The 23,494-nt window shown below is 39.5% G+C and overlaps 1 protein-coding gene across 1 annotated transcript; it reads right to left on the bottom strand.

The window, feature by feature from the left end:
* Positions 1–323: 323 nt before the first annotated feature.
* Positions 324–21,932, bottom strand: sn (fascin domain-containing protein singed). Its single transcript, XM_017067778.4, has 6 exons — positions 21,210–21,932; positions 5,832–6,109; positions 2,776–3,196; positions 1,934–2,503; positions 1,626–1,874; positions 324–1,478 (listed from the first exon to the last, which is right to left on the bottom strand). The coding sequence occupies exons 2-6, from the start codon at positions 6,034–6,036 to the stop codon at positions 1,385–1,387; spliced, it is 1,539 nt and encodes a 512-aa protein (XP_016923267.1). The 5' UTR covers positions 6,037–6,109; positions 21,210–21,932; the 3' UTR covers positions 324–1,384.
* Between the last annotated feature and the right edge of the window lie 1,562 nt (positions 21,933–23,494).

The following is a 23,494-nucleotide window of genomic DNA, read 5'->3' as shown; positions in this document are numbered from 1 at the left end:
GTTAATGTGTTCTTAGCTAAAATTTTGGTACAAATGAGATGCCCACAACGCACTATGCGTTTTTCTCAAAAACTGACGGCTTTTCGTTTGCCGTACCGCATTTGTTAATTAGTAAAATGAATTTCCTTTCCAGCGAGGTACCGTGCATGTTGGTACATGCATACATATATTGACGGACATTCCAACGTTTGCTTTTAAGGCAATAGCTTCGTAAAAATAACTATAACCAACTTTTAGCGCTTTAAATTTTTAAGTTGAGCCTTAAAATGGAAAACTGAACATTTTAAGGTTAAGAGCCCCAAACCCATAAAAATGCCAAAGAGTCTTGTATATATGTATATATTTCATATGTATCATACAAAATTTCCATTTTAAGAGTTAGCAACTAAATTGGGTTGAGTTTTTTGTTTCGTTTTGAAGTGCACAAATTAAAAAAAAGATTACTAATTAATTAATTAAGAAATCGACGCAAATAAATAACAAAAAACTAATTCAATATATGCATATGTTAGATATAGTGGAGTTGATTCCATTGCAAAATCGCCGTACGGAGAGATTTGATGTTTAATTTTTGACTTCGTTTTTTTTATTACAGATTAATTTTTTAAGGTTTGCTTAGTGACTAAATTTTGTTTTGCGTATTAAAATTGCTTGCTTGGGTGTGTGGGTATGTGTGTGAGTGTGTGGGGGTGTGGGTCGTGTGTATGTGTGTGTCCTTGTGTTATCGTTTATATCAATATGTATATAAATATATAAATAAATTTATAGGAATATGTGTTGATTTATTTTTTATTTTTTTTCATTTATTTATGTTTTTCTTGCTCTTATTTCCCTTATCTTTTTCCGGTTTTTTTTCCGCTAAGCTTTACGAATCGAATATGTATATTTAGGTGTATATATGATGTGCTTGTATAACCATTATGTCTTTCTTCATTTTTGCTGGCCTAGTTGCTGATATATTTGATAAAACGGAAGGACTCGCGACAGAAGTTTCGTTTTTTGTTGTCTACGCTAAAAAATTTGTTGTTCTTGTTTTGTAGATATTCTCATCGTATAAAACGTATAAAAAGCTAAATAGGTTGTTTAAAAAAAATCTCTCTTTCTATGTATACGTAGATCTTTATATATAAATATATAAGTTTTTTTGTTGTTTTCATTTTTCAATTACTCGCATCTCCTTGGGTCTATCAACGTGTTTTCCTTCTTTTTTTTTTCGTTAATGTTGCAATTGCTGGTTAGGATCTCAAATTCTTGTGCGACTTTTACTCAGCGCTTCAGTTGCGCGGATCGATAATTAGGGAATCCCCGCTTGGATGGGAAGTGTGTGATTGTGATACTGATGACGCGTACAGCAGCCCTTTGTGGGAGGGGGCGTGGTCCCGCCCTAGAACTCCCACTGGGTGGCCGAATCGGTGCCATCGTCCAGCAGCTTGAACGCCCCGTTCTTTGTGGCGCCCAGATACTTGCCCTGCTGCGATCTGTAAAACATAATATATCAGGATTAATAACTTATAGTAAATCAAAACAAATATACACAGCAATCGGAATAGGGGCACATGGTTTTTAAATGGTTAGTGTATTTTCCTATGCCCTTATTCCGACTACATCCACAGTTGTGCTCCAACCTTATGCAGATCCTGGTCGGCTCACGAAGCTCCAGGAAGAATCCATCGCTGGGCGCATCGGCATCCACCGAGATGCTCTCGCCCTCGATGCGCCAGTACTTGCCGCTGTGCGCCTTCAGATGCACCAGTCCCTTTTGGGCGCGCTCCACCAGAATGGTCTCATAGGTGGCTTTGTTGCACTCCAGCTTCAGGTTGCCGGGTGTGCGATAGCCCACGAATCCCTGCTCGCACTTCAGCACAAGAATTGGTCTGTACATTGAAAACAATACAATTAGTTAAGGAAATATTTGAGTGATTCAATCCCTCACCTATTGATCAAATAGAAGTAGAACTTGGCTATCTCCTCGATGGACTCCGAGGTGGCGAACAGATGCCCCGAACGCTTGGTGGCCAAGAATTTGCCATTGTTGGCCCGGAACGAGAGCGATCCGTCGCCGTGCCAGATAAGCTCGAAGAGGGCATCGGCGCAGCGCCGATTGCCGGTGGCCTGGATGCCGCCGCCAGCCGACAGGCACCAGTAGCGATCCTGGGTGGTGCGCAGGGCCCAGCGGTGTGCCGACCAGTCGTACTCCAGCTGGAACGTCTCGTTTTCGCCCACCTCATCCTGGTTGGCCGTCACATCGACGCCCTGCTTAACGCTCACATATCGCAAATTGAGGCCCGCAATGAAGGAGGCCTGGGGCAGCGAATCCTCCAGTGAGAAGAGCTCATCCCGTGTCACCGACGACGAGCGGGACTTTAGGACCGCCTTGGAGCCAATGGGCGACAAGTATTGACCCTGACGATCGCGCAGCGCCAGATGACCGCCATGATATTCGGCGCTAAACAGACAGTCCTCGTTGCAAACCACCTGCAGTTTGCCATTGGCGTTCAGATATCTGTGTGGGGAGAACAAAGAAATATTTTAGATCAATTATACACTCAAAGAATAAACTGTAAACGATGCAGCGGCAGTTTCAGACATTTTCTCTTAATGATTATGGCCAGATACACCTACAAAACCATATGGATGCAACTGCTATATCGTTTACCCAGAGCAAACAAAACCAAATGGCTGCTACTGCTGCATCGTTTACACCCATTAAGCAAAACCATATGGTTGCAACTGCTGCATCGTTTACAATCATATTTTCCAAATCCAATAACTCACTTGTTGTTGCACGTGTGCAGGGCATAACGACCGCCCTCCTCGGCACGGAACTCCAGCGTAAAGAGCGTATCCTCGCCCCACGGAATGTTGGCATCCACATGGATCTCATCCTGCGACTCCGAGAGATGAGCGAACCGCTTGCGTCCAATGGAACGCAGATTCACCTGCGGCCGGGCAGCCAAATGGACCGTCCAGAACTCACTGGCGCCGGGCGTTTTGGCCGTGCAGACCAGTTTGTCCGGAGTGCCGCCGAGGAAATAGCCGCGCGACTCGTTCTTCAGCGCCCAGCGACCGCTGCCATCCTCACTGATGCTGATCTGGAAGCGGCTGCCCGCGTCCCGCTCCTCGCTCTCGCACAGCACGTTGCCAAACTGATCGACCGAAAGGTACTTGTTCAGATGAGATCGTAAGTAGATAATACCTGGAATAGAGAAAGGGGTGAAATTAGTAGGGTTTCTTATTTATTAAATTGGAAATTAATACTTATAAAGGTTATATTTACGATATTTTAACGAATTTTACTAGAAGTACCCCCTAAAACATTAGAAAAATTTATAAGATCATAAGATCATAAGTAAAGGGGCATCAAAAGTTTAATTTAAATCGACACTAATAACTCCTCTACGATATGTTCAAGATACTTCATTAAATGCGACGAGAAATACCCCCAAAGAGGTTTGAAAAATTTAATAAAATCATATGAGATCGTAAGTAGATAATACCCGGGTGACAAAACGGATTAGTCAGGCTATTACAAATTATTATGCTTATAGAAATACCCCCTGCTGGGTTAGAAAAATTTGAAAATCGGCTATGGCTATCATCGATACCTTGTCGTACCGACTTGGCTCGCTTTCCAAACATTTTGAATGCTATCATATATTAAGCCATTTGGCTCAATAATCCATATCCACCAAGACCAACCAGTGGACATTAAGTTGGGAACTCCATTCCACCAGGAGCTAGCTAGCTAGCTAGCTGGCTGGCTGGCTGGCAAGGCCAAGCAAGAAATTTTCAATTTGGATGAGCTATTTTAATGGCCACTGCGAATGCCGGCTGACTTATGGCTTTGGTATTATAGAAAATGTTTATTAATTGCCAGTGGCAACGACCAGAGTGGCGTCGGTGAATAAAAAACCAGTTGCTGGCCGGCTTTAATTGTAGTTGCTGGCCACGGACAAAACACAACGGACTGCAAGACTTCGAGACTGCAATTCCAAGTGCAAGTCCGACTCCAAAGCCAACTCCAAATCCAATTCGCAATTGCAATGCAGTCGCCCCTCTTGATAAATGATGCCAAATTCGTGAGGCGCTTTGTTTTCTACTCTGCAGCACGTCAAATTAGTGCAACTGGAATTATATCGGCCTCTGCTGCTGGAGAGACCCCAAAATGATTTATGTTGTAAGTAAAGGAAAAAAAAGAAAAGAAAAAATAAAAAGACTGCACTAACTGGCCAAGATGATAGTGATTACGCTTGGCAAATGGTTTCGACTCTGCCACTTAAGCCCAAGGATGGGGGTAACTGGTTCGAAATAATACCGCTCCCCAACTAAATCCGAAATAAAACAAAAAATCACTTGCAGCCGTTGGATTAACATGCTTATCGCCGACCGCAGATAACGGGCACATGGATATTGTTTGCCATTTAAATGTTAAGGTGTGCCATCGATTAGCCAGAAATTGAATTGCCAATCGCGTGTGGAAAGCCACAGCTGGGATTGAAAACAAAGCACCGAGTGAAAATCAAGAAGAATTTTCTCTTTTATTTTTCATACAAACATCCAAAAAAAAGACCCTGTTAAAATATGACATTTTGAAAAATGCGAAAATTTGTCAAAAAATAAATGTTCCTTAAATTGATGGGGATCGGTAGCATTTGTAGCAAGCTGCTCAAAACAGTCGGCCTTTTAGCTGTACGCCTTGATTTGGCTAAACTAAGACTGAAAAACCACTAAAAAATGAAATTTTTGAACAAAATCTGAATCAAAAAAAAAAACTGAGGTACCCCCTTACAAAAAATGAAAAAAATTGTCAAAAAATAAATCTTCCTTAAAGTGATAGGGATCGATAGCAATTGAAGAAATCGATAGCAATTTAAGCAAGCTGCTCAAAACTGTCGGTCCTTTGGGTGTACGCCTTAATTTGGCTAAACTACGACTAAAAAAACACTAACAATGGTGAATTTTTGACCAAAATCTGAATCCCAAAAAAAACCGAGCTTACCCCCTTACAAAAAATGAAAAAATTTGTCAAAAAATAAATTTTCCACAAAGTGATGGGGATCGATAGCAATTAAAGCAAGCTGCTCAAAACGGTCGCTCTTTTGGGTGTACGCCTTGATTTGGCTAAACTACGACTAAAAAACCACCAAGAAATGAGTATTTTTGACCAAAATCTGAATCGCAAAAAAACCATGCTACCCCCTTACAAAAAATGGAAAAATTTGTCAAAATATAAATCTTTCTTAAAGTGATAGGAATCGATAGCAATTGAAGCAAGCTGCTCAAAACTGTCGGTCTTTTAGCTGTACGCCTTTATTTGGCTAAACTACGACTGAAAACCCATTAAAAAATGAGCATTTTTGACCAAAATTTGAATCCCAAAAAAAACCGAGCTACCCCCTTACAAAAAATGAAAAAATTTGTCAAAAAATAAATTTTCTTTAAAGTTATAGGGATCGATAGCAATTGAAGCAAGGTGCTCAAAACTGTCGGTCCTTTAGCTGTACGCCTTGATTTGGCTAAACTACGACTGAAAAATCACTAAAAAATTAGTATTTTTGACCAAAATCTGCATCCCCAGAAAATTCCTTACAAAAAAATGGAAAAATTTCTCAAAATATAAATCTTCCTTCAAGTGACAGGGATCGATAGCAATTGAAGCAAGCTGCTCAAAACGGTCGCTCTTTTGGGTGTACGCCTTGAGTTGGCTAAACTACGACTAAAAAACCACTAAAAATAGCATATTTCAGACCAAAATCTAAATACCAAATAAACTTGTTAAACTTATAAAAAATGAAAAAATTTGTCAAAAAATACAGTGTAGTAGTACTCACTTTCACCGGTGTTCGAAGGTTCCAGCGTCCACAGCTGCTTCTTCTTCAGACTGGCGCCATTGGCGTTGAGCTTGAACCCAAAGGTCTCCGCGGTCATGTACTTGTGCTGGCCGTTGATCAGGCCGATGGTCCACCATCCCTTCTGTTGGTTCTGTGAGATGATGTCCCCGTTGCTGTGGCCCAGCTCGCAGCCCTGGCCGTTCATGGTGCTGATGGGAGCAATCTTGGGGCTGTCTCCGGATTCCGGCTTCTTTTGAGAGGAAGAACGAACTTTATGGCTGCAATGGAAAGAGCGGGGAAAGGCGATGAGTACAGGGGCGTAGGTAACCCTAATAGAGTCGTAAAAAATGAAATCGGAAATGAGAGATGCAGTAATCCGATCTTACGGCATTCGGTGATATTTCAGATTAAGAGGTCTTGAGACATTCATTTTACTGATTAATCATAATGATTGTTCATAATATAGAACATAGTTCATCGAAAATAAACTGAGAACATTTAATACTGCAACTTAGATACTTTTGCATATCATAAGAAGGATATAAACTCTTGATGATTTAAGCAATCTTTGAATTTGTCCTCTTTTGTTTGCTTTTCATAACGATTTTGCTATTCGTGTCCCCCTTTCGTGACGCCCCTGGGTGAAAACATTGATTATTCGTTTAATTATGTAAAACTATCCGCTTGATTGATGAACACTTTGTCGCGGGGCGTGGGGAGAGGGGGTCTGCGTGCAAGATTTATGGGTCGTCTGCTTGGCTCTCGACTACCACTGGCTGTCAAACAGGGTCTCCACTGTCCTCAGTGTCTTCACTGTCTGCCATGTGTGCTGCATGCATGTTGAATGGCAGTGGGTTCTGGAAGGGGGTTTCCAAGGGGGGTTTTTGGGGGGAAAGGAGTTGTCGGGACAGGGATTTCGATTCAACTGCCTGGCGCATTGCCATTCATCCCAACAGGAAATGCAGATAACATTTGCATTACATGGCGACACATGTCGCTGATCCACAACTTCAACTTCATTCTTTCTTTCTTTTTTTATTTCCTTTAATTCTTTTTTTTTATTTCCCACATCCAAGTCGGCTCCAATAAATTCGAACTCAACAGGCAGCAGTCAGCTGTCAAAGCTTCGATGACACTTCTATCGTGTCATCGATAAAACTGCCTTAGGTGCAATCCCATACGATTCGATTCGTAGCAGGTGTTTGGCACTCGAAAACGGGTATCAACACCTACTGGGAGTACACACTGATCCAATTAATAAATCCATAGAGGAGAGACTAATCCTCGGCAATCAATTACCGGTTGAAATAAATCAGCTTTTAATGAACAAAACACCAGCTGAAAGATTGAGTAGACTAGTAACACCCAGCTTTCGGATTAAAAACGTCTGTTTCTGACACCTGCTGTTGTTGTCAGCTGTTTTAGTGAAGTCTCTAGAGATTAAAAAGAAATTAAATTCTGCAATTAGTATTGTTTGCTTTCCAATCAACTTATACAAATGCTTGCGAAAACCGTTCCTGCAACCGTTAGCCACTGATATACCAAGTATTTACCAGCTGCAACATTAAGGCCATTAGCAATTGCTGCAACAACAAAAAAAAAAAAAGGAAAAAAAAACCGTGGATGAGATAAATAAGCAGAATCATAAACATAAACAGAATCAAGAACAAGAACAACTCATTAGCGTGACGCGTGCCTGCTAATCAGAGCTTATGAATCGCCCGGCCCGGATGAGTCAACAACTCCCGGCCGACAATAAAAAGCCGCAGCCAGTAACGCTAAACATAAATTAAGAACATCAAGAAAAAACTATAAGAAAAAAAAAAGAAATAAAAATAAAAAAAATATGCCAGGGCAGAGACACTAAAAAAAAAGAGGAGAAAAAACAGTCACGGGGGCACAATAATCATAATAAATAAGCTGGGGAAACAGAAAAAGAACCATTTGACGGCACAAAAGGTGTGTGTGGAAAAGGAAAAGGGGGCGGTTGGATTTTGCATTCTAATTTCTCAAAAAGGCAAACACAGAGGGGCGTTAAAGGAGTTGAAGACAAAAGCGTGACAGCGACTCCTACATTTCCCTGCTTTTTTTAATTTTCTTTTTTTTTATTTCTAGGCGTTGGCTCCTGAACGGCGAAAAAAAAGAAAACTTTGCCTGAGGACGATGGCCTGGGCGTTGGCTAAAAGCAAATCGCAGATGGCAGATTATCATCAAATGAAATGCAAACGAAAATGAAAATACAAATAACAACGACAAACGAAACGAAAACTGCACATTAAATATAAGATCATCTTAAATCTGATATATACAAGTCATTAAAAATGTTAAACAAATGGAAAGATAACCAAAGTTTAATTACAATTAGTATCTCTATGGTGAACAGCTTTCAAACAATAGATAATTGAAATATTTCAGTATGATATATAGTAGAAGATACTGAATTAAAGATTATAGATTGGATTATAAACTCTGTTTTGTAGTTTTAATTGGTTTGGCCTTAATATTTTTATATTTCCTAACAACTGTTTGGTTTTGAAATGGGTATAATAGTTTTTTGCATGTGCAAATCGCCCGTTTCGGTTATCCGTTGGGTTATTTCGGAGTCAACGCTCGCTATATGATGCCTCGTCAGCTGAAAGCTCTTCAACTGCACCTCTCACCTTTCGCCGCTTTTTGGCCAACTCCCTCTTAACGTCTTTCGACATTTATTTTCAGGTTAAATGCAATTCGATAGGCGAAAATGTTTGTACAATTTCGCTGGAAATATAATTATTGCCGTTTACAAGACGATTTCCACACACTTGAGCAGTGCAAATCATGATTAATTATGCAAACGAGTCGGGTTTTTTTTTCTCGTTTTTTGTCAGTTTTATACGGAGGTCAGACAGCAGATCGCCGGGCAAAGATACACAGAGACGTCCTCAAGCAATTAGACAAAGCCATGTTGGCCTGTTGGCCAAACACAACGGTTAGGCACCGTTGCAGCAGCAGCAGCAGCAGCATCAGCAGCAGCAGCAACAAAAGAAGCAGCATCATCAGCTGCAACACCATCCTCATCATCATTACCATTATCATCATTATCGAGGGGCCTTGGAGGCACAAGCAGCGCCAATTACTGCAAATGGAGTGCCGGGCATCGCCAAGCGGAACAAATGCAGCCACACTGCCTCCACATCCACATCCACATCCATGCCATATTATCCATCCGAACATCCACATCCATGTTCGTGTCCATCTCGATGGCAAAAGGCCCAGAAGCTGTTGCCAAGTGGCACTGATTCGCTCTTTGTCTGCTTTTACTACCCTGCCCTTGAAAATGGGGTTATTAACTTGGCTTTTAGGCAGGGAAAGTATATTTTCAGTCTATTTAAAGAGTAAATTATAAAAACAAGCTAATAAATCTTAATAACAATAGTAAGATAACAATACTTGATCGCTATATCAGAAATATATATTGAGGATAACATAAGAATATCAGATTATTTTGACTGTAAGATCTGTATGCTTTCTAGGGAAAATTACTATTAAACTTGTAGAGATAATGGAACCAATTTGTGTTTGAAAATATGTTGAGCCATAATACATAGATCTGCTAAATTTCACAATAATCGAAGGAGGTTCTGATATTTACTATTAAACTTATAGAGATAATGAAACCAATTTGTGTATGATAAAGTGTTGAGCCATAATACATAGATCTGCTAAATTTCACAATAATCGTACGAGATATTGATGTTAAGTCCAAAGAAAATGAGGTTTTCCCAGGGTATTTGGAAGCCCCATCTTCATAGCGCCGCATCTTCTTGTCTGCTCATTATTATTCTCTTGTTGCTTCGAGTTTTTCTTCTTGTTGCTCTGCTCTGCTGGCAAATCAATTAAATTACACTATCAATATCGGCGATTGAATGTCGTATGTATGTTGTATGTTCCCATGTGCGAATTTCTGCTGCAAATGTACGATAGGCATGATGGTGTATCTGTATCTGTATCTGTATCTTTTATCTTTCCCTTGATGAGTATTTGTGTGTGGAGTGTGTGCTTGTGTGTGGCATTATTAAAACGCAATCTAATTAAATGAAATTGCACACGCACACAATGGACTGTTTGTGTGCTCTTTTCGTGTGTGTGTGTGTGTGTGTGTGTGGTGTGTGCTTTTAGCAAATTACGAAAATGTAAAATATGATGGAAGCTTTATCGCATCCAGCGCACCTTTCACCAATTGACGTGTTGCTCTGCCTGGCTCTCCACCTCCTCTTTCTTTCGTTCTTTCTTTCTATCTATCTCCCCGCCTCCTTCCCCTTCTCCTTCCCCTTCTCCTTCCCCATCTCCCTCCCCCTTTTTGGTACGCCCAACCTGCTTTTATTTTGCGTGTGTTTCGCTCTCATGCGTGCTCTGCTGGCGTCGCTGCCGACGTCGCTGCCTCTGTACCGCGGCTGGTTAATGATAACGGTAAAGCTAGCTAGCTAGCTAGCTGATAAACGCATTCGCATTCGAACAATGCGAACAGATCTAAAATGCGAGATCCAACATCTAACCATGGCCAGGTTTTCAATGCCAGTGCAGCTGTTTCGCCGTTCAGCTGTTGCCACTTCATCTTCATCATTGTCGCTGGATCTTCATCTCTCGCATGCGAGCACAGTGAGCACTTGCTACAAGGAACTCGTAGTGAACAAGGATAGTCCTTAGTTCTGCAAGGAACTCGTAGAGAACAAGGATAGTCCTTAGTTCTACAAGGAACTCGTAGAGAACAAGGATAATCCATAGTTCTAAAACATAATCCCAAAAACAGTTGCTCTATTACTTAAGACTCTTAAAATATTTAGTAAAATCTATTATTATTTAAAAATATATTTTAAACAAAATATTGTACATAGAGAACGAAGATATTCCTTAGTTCTAAAACAAAATCCCAAAAACAGTTGCTCTATTACTTAAGACTCTTAAAAAATTTACAAAAAAACACTAATAAAGCTAAATAAATCATATGGTTTACAACTTTTAGGTATAATATTTGCAAATACATGTTTAAAAAAATATTAATACCAAATATTTAAGCTCTTGATTATCTTTTCTAAATAATAAGCAGAGGGATGCAAAGTAATCGAAAGGTTTTCACTTTATAAGGATGGTTAACTTGTAGATCTCATGAGATGAAATCCCTTGAATAATGATATTTTTACCATACAACACCCATTTAAGATGTTATATAAACTTAGTTTTCCCATATCATCCTAAAGTATTCAAGTTTAATAAGATTGACCCTTATTTCTCCCTGCTCTATTAGCCATCACAAAGGTGTTACATAAAAGCTAATGATCTTTCCATTACCGATCTTTCACTGTGGTTGGCCAATTTTCCATGCTTTATATATTATTTTTTTTGCCGAATTAAAAAGCTGACTTGGTTTCGGCAATTTTTCTCATAAGCGCAATAAATCAGCGACAAAAGAGCCAGACATCGATTGTACGATTGTGGATTTTTTTCTTTCTTTCGCTGCCCCGGGGGCTGGCTCTTTTATAACATTTTATAAGCAGCCTTAAATGAGGCGGAGAAAAGGGGAGGAGAAGGTCGCGGGGTGGTGGGAGAAATATGCTGCAGCATACGGTATATTTTACTGTAATGCAGCACAGCAAATGGAGCAGCATTGGCGTTCTAAAAATACGAACACAAGCAAAGATCATCTACGCCTAACAAGACATTACCAGGGGGCCTTGGAGCTTCGAGTTCTCGGCTTCTCGGCTCCAAAGACTCTCTTCTTCTGGCCAAAGAAATGGAAACATTGAAGACTGTAGACTGTAGACTGCTACAGTTAACGAGTCTGCCCAACTCACTCCACCTGTCTCTGTTGCACTTTCTTCCATATACCCATCTACCCATCAAGCAGCAAGTAGCTAGTGGCAAGTAGCGCCCTCCCTTTCCCACTCGCCTCTGACGCACGCGCGCACGCGCTCTCAAGCGTTGCAGCATTGCATTGTGATCGTGTTCGTGTTGCGACTTTTATGGCTGTCAAGAATGCGGCGCAACAGACTCAAGGAGCCGGCAAGAAATGGGGGTTCCAAAAAACTGAATACCCTTCAATCTGTACGGAAATATAGTTTAAATTGTAGTTTTAAAAACCAGTAATCCCAAGTAAACCTCCCCGAAAGTTAATAGGAGTCATCAGATCTCTGAGTATACAAATGTGTAGTAAGTTTGTATCATTAAAAATGTAAGATATTTTTTATTAAATATATTGAAATTTATCAATTCATAATATAAAACTAATCATAAATAAGTCAAGATAATGAGATTGGTGTTTTTTTTTAAACAATGGGTTCTGATCTTAAAAACATTTCCAAATACCGTTTTCACTTCTGGAAATCTCCAATAAAACTCAAATACAATTAAAAGATCCCGTAAATGTTAATGTTTTTATAATAAATATTTGTTAGTATTTAATTATAAACAAAACATCTTGGAATCAGTACTAACTAACTAGAACTTGAAAAATGATATTTCACATTTACCAGATCTGTGAAAATATTACAATACCCTAGTGGTTCAGGGTGCCATGGACATGGATGGCATCTCCCGAGCGGAGATACTCGAAATGTGAGTAGTGAATAGTGAGATGCAAAAGCGTTTACACCGCGCACACACTCTTGAGCTTGATGAGTTGCCTTGGGCCTGTTATTTATAAAACATTTTGCGGTTGTTTATTGTTTTTCCCCAGCGCAGTCGATGAAAACAAAAGAAGACAACTTTCTTCGTGTTGTTTTTTTTTTCTGTTCAGGCTTTTGGCGGAGAATTTACATGCAGACGAAATTTCGCCAAGAGAAGAGACAGCATTTTTGCAGGCTAAAAAATCGAATTGAATCGAATATGGCGATGATATAGAAGCCATTATATGGCCATGATCAGTTACGATAATTGCGGACATGTCGTGGATGGCACACATTTGTGTGCCCGCTGCTGTGCCGGCCAGCAAATTGTTGCATATCCCCATAATGAAGCCTTACAAGAGCCACACAGCCAACACAACACAACACAACACAACACAACAACTCGACCACAATTCAATTAACAACGAATTCAATAGCCGATCTGGTCTATAACCGGCGATCGTTTGTCACGGCAACCACTCAACTAAAATCAACTCAACTCGTCCACTCAGCAGGTCACCTTTCCAATTGTTTTATAATTACCCACCGCAAAGCTTTTCTTTTTTTCTTCTTCTTTACTCTACTTTACACTATCTTTTTTTTCGCATTTCGTATTTTTTATTTTTGCAGCCTTTGCATTTTAGAAAGCGCCAAAACAAGTGCAGCAATCAATTATTACGAGGCAAAAGATCGACGGCTTTAAAAGTAAAAGTCACCGCCAATGACACAAAAGATTACCAATTTGTGTATTTCGGTTTTCGGCAGTTTGCCAAAAACCGTTAGAACAGCGCTGGCGTTCGCAATCGAAGTTGGCTTTATAGTTTAAACTTTAAGGCCATTGTTATGCAAATTTGGGGCCCAAGATGATGATAGTGGCAAACGGCATCCCCAACGGCGCTACCTAAAAATAACAAACCCAGCGAGGTTTTAACGATGTGCACAGCAAAAAATAAAGAGACGATATTTATGGTCAAAGAATCTCTTTTTTTACGATCCATTTATCCGTTTACCATATCAATTAAATCGGTTTTGATCTTGATTGATGGATTAATTTTATTACGGTATACGATATACAATTTGGATCAAATAATATTTACCGAAAAGATTCCCTTAAATATAAAATTCTTATAGATAAAGTATTACTTCTAAAGAGAAGAAATAAATATTCTTATTTGACAATTTTGGTTTAAAGTATACTTTAAACAATCCATGGTATACTGGTAGTTATAGACAATATAAAACAGTATCGTATTTCTTTCTTACTTTAAATAATCTTTGGTATACTGGTTGTTATAGACAATATAAATCACTATCATATTTCTCTCTGTGTATTCCATCAAAACAGATCCGATCCAGTGCAATTTACAGTTGAAACGAGACGATCGGATGGACGGCAATCAAAAAATCAAAATCAATAATGAAATGGAGTGATTTCAAATAGAGAAATCAATGAAAGCCACCAAAAAAGCCAGACCAAACTGAACGAAACAAGACAAAACGGTTTTGGGGTTCGGGTTTTCGCTCTCTCTCTATCTGTCTCTCTCTAACTCCTTTCTTTTGGAGATTAGAGCGAATAGAGGGGGGAAATATGAAGGAGGGATAAAATAGACGGGGGATGGTCTGGAATTAAGTCGAGGTTTGGTTTATTGAACGCATCTGTGTTGGATACGAAAACATCTGTGGCATGAGATACAAATGTATCTGAGGCATAACAGTTAACGGTCTTCTTCGTTTCGTTCGCTTCGCTCGTCCGTTGTTGTGGCAACACTGAAATTACCGCTGTGCTCTCGGCGAAGCAGGTAAAATGATTTATGCGCCAATTATATATATGAACGCCGACAGCAGAGAGCGCGGGAAAGTCGGTTGGAAAATCTCCGAAGCGTTCGACCCACCGTCTACCACATTTAAGCCTCCAACAGTTAAAAAAAAAAACCCCCCCTCCCGACCCCTCCGCACATTAATAATTTGTTCGCATTTTCAATACATAATAACAATGCGCATAAATATCACGGAGTCGAGCAAATTGCATAGAGCAGATGCCTCTGGCGGGCATGAAAAAATGCATTTTACCCTGGATCAATATTTTCCATCTTTCCATCTTTCATCCAAAGAATTCCGGCCAATGGAGGCAATCGAATTAAAAGGGGCTGGCTGCTGTGGTGGCCATTCAATTCTAATTTATGATTACTGATATGAATTATTCGCAAAGCTTATGGAAAATAAATGTCAGATAGGAAGACACCTTTTTTAGAATGTGCTCTATAAAGATTTTATAAATATTATTCCATATTTTCCTAAGAGATACGTTGATCTCGATGGGAATTTTTTCAATTATTACTTATTTACTTCTTGAGCTACATATTTTAAGCATTAAACAAGAAATTTAATATATTTAAGAGTACAATATGATTTGCAAAATCTAAAATTTATTTATTGTAAATTTATAATTATTGCTATGAATTTTGTCGCAAAGCTCATAATTTTTTTAGAATGTATGGGTGTTTTTTTAAATATTGTTCCATATTTAAAAAATCTATGATGGTACCAATGGGTAGTTATAAAAAGAATAATTAATGTATTATACTTTAGATTACAATATGATATCCTAATAAAATACTGAAAAGTATTTAAAAATACCGTGCTTAATTAAATAAAATCAAACATTTTGTTAGTTTGATTGCCTTGCAAATGGTTATCCCATCAATCCATCTTTTCGTTTTGGTTAACCTCAAACTGAACCTGAAGATGAAGTTGAAGTCTGGGGCCAAAGCCGCGGCATTTATGTCTTACTTGACAACCCGCTGGACCAGTTGCATTGGGACTCGCATTCGGATTCGGATACGGATTGTGAGTTGCAATGGTCTCCAGTCACCGCTGCACTTCACCCAAAAGCATCTTTGGCATCTGGTTGTGGTTTTTTTCATATTTCAGCGCAACAAGTTTATCAGCAGCAAATACCAAACAGCAAACCACTGCAAACTGCAACTTGCACTTGTGTGGCATGCGCCACTTGCCACGCCCCCCAGTCTGCCAGTCTGCCAGCCTCCCGGTTTCCCGCCCCGCAGCTAAATACAAAAAAAAATATAGATTGGACAAAATGAATTTGTGGCGACACCTCTGGGTAAAAACCCCAACGCCATTTACCACCCGTCGGTGAACAAATTAGCATAAATCGCTCAGAGTGGCAAACAAATTTAAGCTATTCAAAACATAACTATTTTGTTTTATTGGAGTGAGGAACTAAAATAAAAATGTATAAAAAATGGTTACACCAAGTGCCTCATAAAGAAATGAAGGTGTTTTCAAATATATTTTTCTGACTAATGAAGGTGAATTTGTTAAGATTTATTTTCGACCATTTTAAAATATACTTATTATTATTATTATTATTTTGAAATATATTTTTCTGAATAATTAAGGTAAATTGGTTGATATTTATTTTCTGACAATTTTAAAATTTACTAATAAGTATAAATAATATTATTTTAAACATATTTTTCTGACTAATAGAAGACTTTTTTTAAATAAATTGTTTCCTTCAATTTTAAAATGGATTATAAAGTATAACCAGTCAAGCGAATGCATTTTGTATATAATTTTCCATACTCAAAACAATAACTTTAGGATTTATATTGGTTAAATGGTATTAACACCACATTTGTAATTATCGGGTTCTGCTTCTTAGGATGCAGTTTATTTTGTTGATAACACCGCATTGTATCCATGCATTTCGCTTTATCGAACGGAAGCGCTGATATGTTTGGGCCTGCGATGCTGAAAGGCCAATGAACTCGAGAAATATCAACGGCTGAAAAATCAGAAAAGGCTGACGGCAAAGACCCGAGAGCATATCAATTATTTGTACTGCAAGAAGTACGGGGAGTTGGGATGGGGGAAGACCAAGTGCATCGACGACGACGACGACGACAGGCGGGCGCCTTCGTAACCCCCGTCCAAGATTTCAAAATACCATGCCCATTTGCATTGATAATGCCCACAAGTCGGGGAGTCAGCGCGGGCCATTGATATATGGGCCTTAAGTGAGTTTTTTAAGTTGGCAGGAAAGGCAAAACACAAGAGGCAGCCTGAATCACAAGTAGTCGGCAAGTCGGGAAGTTGGGAACTCGGGAACCTGGGTACTCGAGAGGGTAAGGTAAGGGCGTGCCGTTGAAAGCGAAACCAGTCAACAAGAAAAAAGCCGAAAAATATATTAAAAAAAAAGGAGTAACGAACAAGAATGACAATATAAGGGGGGATATGACTCAGCAGCAGCAACAGATATACGGGACAATACTGACAATAAAACCCAGAGAACTTGGGGGAGTTGCTGCGTTACCCAAGAAACTAACAAAGAATCCAAGGGAATCGGTATCGGAGGGAACTGAAACCCTTTTGTGCCCCGCAGGGATTACGATTATTGCCAGAAAACGCACAAAGAAGTGCCAACTAAATGGGAAATGAGTAAATGAAAGGCGATAATGAAAGGGAAATGTACTTGCAGGCGATATACATAAATATCCGGGCTGATTTCAGCATTATAAGTCACACAAAGAAGTTCGAGCTACAAGAAACTGATTAAAAACATATTTAGGAGAGAGAACTTATAAATCTTAAATTTAAAAATAATATTAGTCATAATTAAAACTTTTTAAAATATTATTGGAACAAAAATGACTATATTAAAACCAACAAGGAAGAACGCTATAGTCGAGTACCTCGACTATCAGATACCCGTTACTCAGCTAAATAGAGATATGCAAGTAGCAAAGCGAGATTAAAATGCGCCACCTACCGGCGGTATACAGATTTAAGAGTTATGGGCGTTAGAGTGGGCGTGGCAAATTTTTTTAGGACCAATCGATAGGTATTCTCGAGTCCAATACATTTCAGTTAAAATTTTTTATCTAGCATAAAAATTGTGGGCGTCACAGGTTTTTGCGGTTTGTGGGCGTGGCAAACTTTTTTTAGGTCAATTGATAGGTATTGATGAGAACATTACATTTCAGTCAAAATTTTTATTTTAGCATCAAAACTGTAGGAGCCACAGTTTTGGGCGGTTTGTGGGCGTTAGAGTGGGCGTGGCACTCTACTGAAACAAACTTGCGCTGCGTAAGAAGCTCGGGAATCTGCACGCCAAATCTCAATAGCCTAGCTCCCATAGTTTCCGAGATCTCAGCGTTCATCCGGACAGACAGACGGACAGACGGACATGGCTAGATCGACTCGGCTAGTGATCCTGATCAAGAATATATATACTTTATGGGTTCGGAAACGCTTCCTTCTGCCTGTTACATACTTTCCGACGAATCTAGTATACCCTTTTACTCTACGAGTAACGGGTATAAAAATTTGGCATATCCTAGAAATAAATGCAAAATCGAACAAAGAAATGCGAGTTAAATGGTAGAAGTGCTCCTCTGAGAGTATTTCTACAGGGGATATAAATAGCTTATCCAGTGGCTGGCATTCCGTTCAACCCTAGACACACCCATTACCATCTCACCCCCTCACCCCCCTCAACAGACCATAAGACCCCCACCGCCCCTGACAATGAGTGCGTAAAGTGCGTTCAAGGACGGGCGACAGCTGCAATTGATGACAGATACGAAGGGGGTTGGGGTGCAGCAGGGGGTGGGGAGGCGACACAAGACGGGGGTGTAATGCGAGCATATGCAGCCGAAATCCAAAAACAAGTACATAGGCACACTTCCACAAATAAGAGCATACATACAGTGGCGGCCACAATGATAGGAGTTATTTTTAAAAGTTTAAGCAATAAGTCAAACTCAATAAGCCAACATACTTAAAATAATGGTAGCAACAAATTTAATCAATAAATTATAAGTGGTAAGTCTATTTTTTGGTAAAGTCCAATTAAAAGTATTTAATTTAAAAAAAAATTTTAACTTTCGGGTAGTATTCGCAATTAATTTGCAGCTTAATACCTTTTTATAATTTTTTAATCTTTTATAATTGTTAATATAATAGCAGTATCTTAAACTACTACGCTTTTTCTTACTTTTTTTAGTTTACAGCTGATACAATCATATTTTAAGCCCAAAATTTTAAGGTTCTCTTTATGAGATTGAAAAAACTACCTTTAAGATCTCTTTAAATTATGGTTTTTCATAGGCATGTTATTTTATTGTTTTTGACACATCGATTTTAATGCAACTTTACTTAACAAAACAAAAAAAATATGAAAATGTTTAAATATAATTTATTTATCGGAAACTACTAGTGTTTCGACCTGAGCTGTTTTTCATGTGCCAACTCTTCGGCAGACTGTTGCGACAAAGGCTTCTGCGGGCGAAAACTTCAAGAAACAAAAAAAGTCAAGAAGTAGCTCGATGGGTGGGCAATCAAGGGTGTTGGGGACCCGTCTTCAACGAACGGTGGAGTGGGTTAGCATGGGTGGGAGGGGGTTTTGTCATTGTCGGTGTACCTGATTTCCGGCGAGCAGCGGAAGCATTCGATTGCCATTCCACATAAGCAGTCGAAAAAGCAGAGGGGAATGCGGGTGGGTAAAGGCTATATATTATACAAAGGTATATATATATATATAAGATATGGGAGACGTTGCCATTAGCACAGGCAAAATCACACAAACAAAACGTGACTCAGTGAGGGGGGGGGTTTATGTGCTACAAGTCTACCTACGTACCATCCATTTTCAGGGGAATTTCGCTCCTGGCATACTAATTGATCCCGAGAACCCAAGCGAAAAGCCGGCTAAAATGCAAAATCCTCATTGAAAATTATTGATTTGCCATTTTACTGGGGTAGGGCAGGATACAAAAGGGGGGAGTGCCCGTGTGCCAGGGGTTCCTCGGGGTTCCACGGGGTTCCAGGGGGTGATTGTGCAAAATGAGGCAGAAACGCACTGCGAAAACAAAAGAAATATCCATGACGTGTCGTCGACCGTCGCCCACCATGGGTCCAAAAAAATGTTTGTCAAAGCCAAATTGCAATTTTCCAATTGAATGCAATTTCTCGACAAGGATAATACCCTACTCTGTCACAGTGGTGGCTTACAATTTTGAATAAGAATAATTATAAGGTTTTTGGATTTGTAAACGATGATAATTAGGTTTTAATGGTTTAAAGGGCAAAAATAATTGAATTTAGGAACTTAGTTGTTACAATTTTTTTAATACTATTATAAAAATGATTTAAAAAACTGATTTTTTTCATTTATTAAAAAACATTCCTTCTGTTTTTCTTTTGTCATAATGTTGCCTATAAAGCACACGCCCTGCATGCAACCCCATCAATTTTAAAAGGATGGATGTACTGCAAGAAAAACTAATGTGAAATAATGATTATCCTTAATTTGTTATTTTAAAAATCATTTTAATTAATTTCAATATTAGAAAATATTAAACAAAATTCATATTTTTAATGCAAATCATTCAAACATAAATTATAAATCATCTTAGAGGTCCTGATTTTTTTCAGTGCAGACAGACGGCAGGACAAACGGAACTTACGGACGGACAGCAGCGGAAGAGCAGACACGGATACATACACACCGACACCCGGCACCAATACGACTGCAAATCGGATTGGATGCGTTTTGGAGCGTGGAAACAAAGGAACAAAAAGGAAACTCCGTGCAGCCGAACCAAAGGAAAGCAAGGAGCAGGAGAAAACGTAAACAAGGCAAAACTAAACTAAGCCCCCCAAAGAGAGCCAGAGAAACAACAGTTATGTGGAAAGGGGGCGGGGCCACAAAATAAAAGGGGGGCGGTGGCACCTTGACTGCGTGTTTATGTCTGTTTATAGTTGAACTTGAATGATTGAAACAGAGGAGTGCAAAAATGAAGAAGAGAGAGAGGAGGAATGCCAATGTCAAGGCAATTAGCCAGCCGAAAGCCGGTTGGAAAAATCAGCGGCAGCGGCTGGAATTGAAACTGAAAAACAATGCCACAAGGTGGAGCGGCCGAAGGAGAGCTCAAAATGAAATGCTAAAGTGAAAAATGCTAAAGCAAAAAAGGCGGAGAGGTGGAGAGGTTTTCGAGGGGCGGTGGAAAAGGCAGAAAAAAAAAGAAAAACAGAAAAAACAACAGAAAATACAGAAAACAGGCAGCGAAGCGAACTGACAACTGCCATAGATTTTATGACTTGCAAGAGGCCCAGAGTAAAACCGTGGCCATTGGCTTTACACCTGGAAATGGAGCAGCAGCCGGCTCTGTCTAATTTGCACAAGACGTCTGGAAGAAGGGATGGTCGCGTGACACGAAAAGCGGGTCTCACTTACATTTTTCGAAATTCAAAACGTTTGGTTTTTCAACTTAAGGATCAACTGGAGTTTTGGAAGCCTGAAAAGTTTCAGTTGAGAGATAACTTAGAAATCATAGCACTCACAAATTAATTTTTGTAAAAATATATTCACATTTTGATATTAAATATAGTTTTGAAGTTATCCTAAACATGTACTATTTTGTTTAACTTTTTGTTTCTCATAAACCATAGTTTCGGCTGTTTCAGACCAAGGAAAGTCTGGAATTTATTCAAAGGACTCCCGTAAGAAAACCTTCTGAATATTTTTAATCTTCGCCAATTGAAAGTGGGCATATATTGCTCGTTTTAGGCAACAAATCTAACAAAATATTTTATTATTTTTTGACATTTCTGAAAAAAAAAAATCTACATTTTCGTGACACGACTGTGGGTCATCCCTAGCCTGGATGAGAGAGCCAGGGAGAGCCATCTTTGGGCAAGGAATTCCACTTACTTTCTTTGCTTTTGCTGCTCCTTCTTTTTGGCTCTTTGCTCTTCGCTGCTCTCGTTGTTGTTGTTGCCGCTGCTGGTGATGTTGTTGTCGGCGCTGTTATTGCTGTTGTTGTTGTTGCTGCTGCTACTACTTCTCGGCGAGATCGAGATGTCACTTAGTCGCTTGTTTTATAGTATTAGTTTGTTGCTTATTATCCTGTTTTTGCGTTTTCTATTTAGCACTCGCTCTCTCGTCTCCTTTTCGTCTGCCTTTTAGCCGGTGTTTTTTCAGTGCGTTCGTGTGCGTGTGCCTGTGTGTGTGTGTGTGCGTCTGTCGTCACACCCTTCACTTCGCCAATTCGAATTTCGAATATATCTAGGAATATCTGGAATATTTTGGCCAGCAATTTAACTTCTTCTTCGATTCACACTCACACAATGCAAAAAAAAAGTGAAGAAAAAAACGTAAACAAATCACGGTTGATTTTTGGGGGGCGGTGTAATTAACTTTTGTATTTTCCTTTATGTTTTACCCTGCTCGAAATAAGCAGAAGGCAATCGAACGCTTTGCTTTGTCCGGCTCTATTTTTGGTATGGCAGAAAAGGATTTTCACGATTCGAGATTTCTGATTGCAGGTTTTTCTGAGACGAGACGCATGCGCGCACAAAGTTTGCTTCTTGCGAGAGAGAGAGAGAGGAGAGAACGACCGCTCACGAATTGCACTCGAGTGGGAATGAAACCCGTTGCGAGTGAGGCCGCGCTATTTGTATCGCCCGCCAGAGATGCCGCTGTTGCGGTCGCGGCGGTTTCCCGCCAGATCGGCGCTCTGGTCGCACTGCAATCTGGCTAGCTTTCCAGCCGATGCAGCCCTTTTTGAAGGTTTGATTAAATAATAATCCCGACTTGAATAAATGTTTTTGGGAAATTTTCTTATATTAATATTTTATAATATAGAAAGAAGAAAGCTAAAATCGTTAGGAAAATATCGAAATTCTAGAGAATTGTAATTGAACATAACCTTTTTCAAAGAAATGTTTAACCAATTAGCATTAGCATTAGATTTTGAAAGTCTTATGGTTGTTTAACTTATTAGCTGCATGTGAAATTTGGTTTGTTCTCAAAAAAACAAATACAATATTATAATAAATTTATTACATTTTCACTTTTTTTACAACTGTCTTTATATTACGAAATTATTTGAATTTACATACTAATTAAAATGAGTACCGATACAGAGTTAGCGGGTAATGGGCCAAAATCTCAGCACTGGCGAAAAACGAGCCAGGTAGAGGTCGCTGTTGGCTAACAGCAACAGAGGCCGACGTCTGCTAGCCAACAGCGCTGTTAACTTTCGCGCGGAATTTAAAATCCGAAATCGTAACGGTGCCTGGGCAAAGGAAATGTGCATAACTTAAGTACATTGCATATTTAATTGCAGCTGCAGCCGAAACTGCATCCGAAACTGCAGCTGGCCACCCGAAAGACGCGTCTCGGCCGTTTTGCTTGGCTGGCGACCGAGACTTTAGTCGAGATTCGGATTCAGATTGAGACTGAGCCCGCGGTGCTTTATGCTCTAATAATCCGCGCTGCACTTGCTTTTATTGGATGTTGCACGTTAGTTTCGGACCTCCGCTCCGATTCGGGTCCGGATTTCACCAAAATCCTTTAAATCAACACACATGAATATTTATGCCGATTTTAGATTTTACAGTTGTTAATTACTGAATATTACCGGCGGCCGTCTCCGCATTTCACGGCTCCTTGCCTGCCAGCAATCTTAAGCGAAGTTAATTATGGCCGCAAATTAATGTTTGACTGCATGCCAAGTCATTTTCGACTCACCTGTGTTTTTTATAATTTAAACTTTAACAGCGCGCGCTCTCTGCGAAGTTTTTCGCCCCCACAGCACTGATTTCAACAGCTTTCAACGAGTCGTTCAGATACAAATTGAACAAACTTATGATTTTCTAAACACTGCCTTGTTCACACTTTAATTCTCTGCCTTTGGTTCTCTCAAAATGATTTTGTTTTTAACCCCTTCCAATTTGCTTTCTATTTTCCAACTAGACTCAACGAAATCGGATTTTTCATGGGCGTGCCTCTAACTTTCTGTGGCTTAATTGTTTTGATGTCAAATATTTTCGAAATCAATTTTTGTTTTTCGAAAGGTAATCACCATCCATTGTTTATGACCAATCCGAAACCCTTTAAGTTTCCTATGTTTGGCTCACATGAAGCTTTCATGCTAGCTTTCATGAAACTTGCTTTTTTCTATCATTTTGCCTAGATTTCTGATAAAATTTCTT

The sequence above is a fragment of the Drosophila suzukii genome, chromosome X (genome assembly GCF_043229965.1).
Source record: "Drosophila suzukii chromosome X, CBGP_Dsuzu_IsoJpt1.0, whole genome shotgun sequence".
NCBI classification, from domain to species: Eukaryota; Metazoa; Arthropoda; class Insecta; order Diptera; family Drosophilidae; genus Drosophila; species Drosophila suzukii.
Note: the sequence above shows the minus strand (reverse complement) of the source record. Positions and strands in the feature narration are given on the sequence as shown.

What these genes read in the sequence shown, in the direction of transcription:
- sn (XM_017067778.4), bottom strand. Translation starts at nt 6,036, where the DNA reads ATGAACGGCCAGGGCTGCGAGCTGGGCCACAGCAACGGGGACATCATC. An exon ending in CTGCACACGTGCAACAACAA is followed by an intron (nt 2,504 to 2,775) that starts GTGAGTTATTGG and finishes CTCCCCACACAG; the next exon opens with ATATCTGAACGCCAATGGCA. An exon ending in TACTTCTATTTGATCAATAG is followed by an intron (nt 1,875 to 1,933) that starts GTGAGGGATTGA and finishes TTCAATGTACAG; the next exon opens with ACCAATTCTTGTGCTGAAGT.